Source organism: Phanerochaete carnosa (assembly GCF_000300595.1).
Source record: "Phanerochaete carnosa HHB-10118-sp unplaced genomic scaffold PHACAscaffold_573, whole genome shotgun sequence".
Lineage (NCBI taxonomy): Eukaryota > Fungi > Basidiomycota > Agaricomycetes > Polyporales > Phanerochaetaceae > Phanerochaete > Phanerochaete carnosa.
Genome location: NW_006768200.1, coordinates 1 through 3,011, shown reverse-complemented (window position 1 = coordinate 3,011; position 3,011 = coordinate 1). Strand labels below are relative to the sequence as shown.

The window sequence follows — 3,011 nt, the reverse complement described above, 5'->3', positions numbered from 1 at the left end:
GCACAGCCGTGCTTAAATGCAAATGCCACGGGTCGGAGTCAGCACTGAAAGAACCCCGTGAACGAAGGTCCGCGATTGAGCGGAGGTTCCACGAATCCAACAAGGATCCGTGAGCTGCATCAATACAATCACCCACGCCGCATGCATGAATTGCACATGTTTTTGGCACGCCTTTACTGTACTTCTGAGCTCCATGTCGTACCTTTCAAAGACTTCCATACTTCCTTCTCAGCTTAAGCTGCTTGTTGTCGCCAGTAACGCTCGTAGGGTTAACGTGCTGTCTTGTTCCCTGTGCAGCTATCTCATGCGTATCAAGAAGGCGTGCTGCAACAGCACAGATGAAAGATATATCGAGTCCGCAGTTCTGGACTTGCGCGTACCGCCTAAACATTTCATAGAACAAACACCGCGCCCCAACCACGGCGAAAGGCAAAATGACATCGGTCATATCCAAGAGATTTGTCCTGCTCGTAAAGAGTCGTTTGAACGCACAAAAGCAGAGCAACGGATCCGTCACAGTTGAGAACGATGAAACCACGGGAACGGCGCACTCGAGGGATCTCAAGACAGGACCGAACTTCGGTTTTTCGAAGTCCGTCAGGCGGTCCGCCCGGAGTATTCCGGGTGAGCTAGAATGGCTGGGGACGAGACTAGGGAGCGACAACGAGCATGGGTCGTAATGTGAATTTGATTGTTAGTCCTTGCTAACTTCCAGATTTTATGCGCCAGCTCATTTGCGTCCTCAGGCCTCAAGCTCAAGTTCTTACGCATGCACGAGCAACACACAATCACGAAATAGTCGGAGACGGCTACTCATGTAGCCAACAGTATTTACTATTCTTTCGGATCAGTGGCGGCGCACGGCACATACACGAGTAGAGATTGCGCAGGACAGTCTTGGAAATGGAAGGGCGACAGAGCTTTGCACTTATCACTGTTTGGCCTTCCCCGACTCGGAGTTGTACAGCCGGATCTTGTGGCCGCCGCACCGACCCATAACGTCGTTGGGGTCGTACTTTCCCTTCACACCTCTCAACCACTGCATATTATCTCGGTAGATGAAGTCGGCCGGCATGGTTTCCATCGACAGGTTGCTGTAGTACGCCGGCACCGCTGGCGTCAGGCCCAGGCGCGTCGCCAGGCGTAGGATGCTGTCGAGCGTTTCCTGCAGCTTCGTGAGCCAGAAGTCGTCGTCGCATTCTTTCTCCCAGCGAAGATATACGAGCATGGGGCCGACAAGCTCGCCGCGATTGTGGGGGTACGCCGCACCCGGGCTTTCGTCGAAGATGGCCTTGTGCACGGGCCATACATCTATGACGATGGACAGGCCACGGTTCGTCTTGAGGTAGCGCGCAACGTCCTGAAAAATTGCGTAAGAAGGTCGCATTAGGAAATATACAAGAACTGAGATACCTCCGCTGTCTTTTGCATCTCGTCGAGCAGAGGCTTGGTGTACTTGGAAATCATGAGGCAGCCGAACCGTCCCCTGTGGCGCCGGTCAACGTGATAAGGCGACCAGGCGGAGGAGATAAAAGATACGAACCGTTCGCTCAGTTCACCCATTTTGTCTATCTTGTCCGTTACCATGATCGGTCCGTCGTCGTCGGGATCGTCGCCGCCATCGTTTAAGCGGCCAGAGCGGCCTTTGTTGGAGCGGATGCCATACAAGTTATGGAAAGGCATCTGCTGAAAGTACCCGGTGGGCAAACCACTATCGTCCGAGTCGCACCAATTAGCCACGGTTAGAGACGAGAAGTACTTGACCACTCAACTCGTGCCTTTTCAGCGGCGGGTGATACTCAGCAAATGAGCTGTCCTTAATCGAGAAGCCCGCCCTCCCAAGGTGCCACCCCGCCGGGTCCACTGTCCAGGTATCGGAGCTCTCCTGTAAACTGGCGAACGATTGAAAGGGAAGGTCTTCGTCGCGCTCTGGTAACTCGTCGTCGAAAACACAGAAGACGGAGACAGTGTACTGAGGCTACGAATCGACGAGTTCAATCAGCTCAAGCTCGAGAATGCACGAGAGGAACACGTACATCGTCCTGGCCTCTAACCAGCTCGTGCCGGAAGGCAGCCACGACACAGGCTTCCTGTCTCGTCTCGTTCTCAACATAGTCAATCATCGCCTTCTTGAATGCTTCCACGCGATCACCTTCGAGAAAGAAGTAAGAGCCCTGGAAAACAGGTTAGTTCCACACATGCTGACTTGGAAAGCCGGGACAAACATAGTTCGTTCTCGCTTGAGAAAAAGCTTTGAGAGTGAACTTGGTGACAATGCCGAAATTGTTTCCTCCGCCCTGTGGAAATCGCGCAAGTTAGCTTGTCCCACAGATACTCGTTGAAAAAAAGAAAAAAGAAAAAAGAAAAAACATACACGTAAAGCTTGAAATAGATCACTGTTTTCAACCAGGTTGGCTGTGCGCACACGACCGTCGGGCGTGACGACCTCGAATTTGATGACATTGTCGATCCCAAGGCCACGGCGGTTGCTCTTCAAGGAGTAACCTCCGCCAAGCAGCCAGCCGCCCACACCTACACCGTCCGCCGAAGCCCCTCCAACGATGTTGTACCCAGTGGGTGCGAGCTTGCGGTACACCTGATCCCAAAGACAGCCAGAGCCGACTGTAACGGTCTGCTTTTCTCGATTAAATTCGACCTTGGAGAAGCCCACCATCGAGATTTGAATTCCTGTTGTCGAACTAAATGTCGGCGCCATGCCATGACCACCACCCCTAACCTATGGAGACATTGGTTGCCTTCTCAGATGAAACTCAGGATAAGTAACGTACGGTGAATGGGACATTGGGGTGACTAAGCACTTTCATCTAAACTTACCGTGGTCAACAGAGTGTGGTGGTAGGACATCAGTAGTACCCACAATCCTGCAGACATCGTAGACTGTGCCGGGTTGAACGGCGCATTGCGCGACCTCGGTGCTGCTAGCGAGGAAATGACGAACAGAGTCTTTGTACCCCAGTGAGCCGTGCTCAAAAAACCTCGGAGGTTTTTTG

General features: G+C 52.7%; 2 protein-coding genes across 2 annotated transcripts; both read right to left on the bottom strand.

Annotated features, from left to right (window-relative positions):
- Positions 1 to 970: 970 nt before the first annotated feature.
- Positions 971 to 1,246, bottom strand: PHACADRAFT_60339 (uncharacterized protein; the record flags this gene model as incomplete). The annotated part of the gene is made up of 1 exon (XM_007402936.1): positions 971 to 1,246. A coding segment is annotated over one exon (276 nt), but the record flags the coding sequence as incomplete, so codon positions are not given.
- Positions 1,247 to 2,186: 940 nt separating this feature from the next.
- On the bottom strand, positions 2,187 to 2,737 carry PHACADRAFT_108917 (uncharacterized protein; the record flags this gene model as incomplete). Its single annotated transcript, XM_007402935.1, has 2 exons — positions 2,187 to 2,297; positions 2,375 to 2,737. Coding segments are annotated over 2 exons (474 nt in total), but the record flags the coding sequence as incomplete, so codon positions are not given.
- Positions 2,738 to 3,011: the final 274 nt, after the last annotated feature.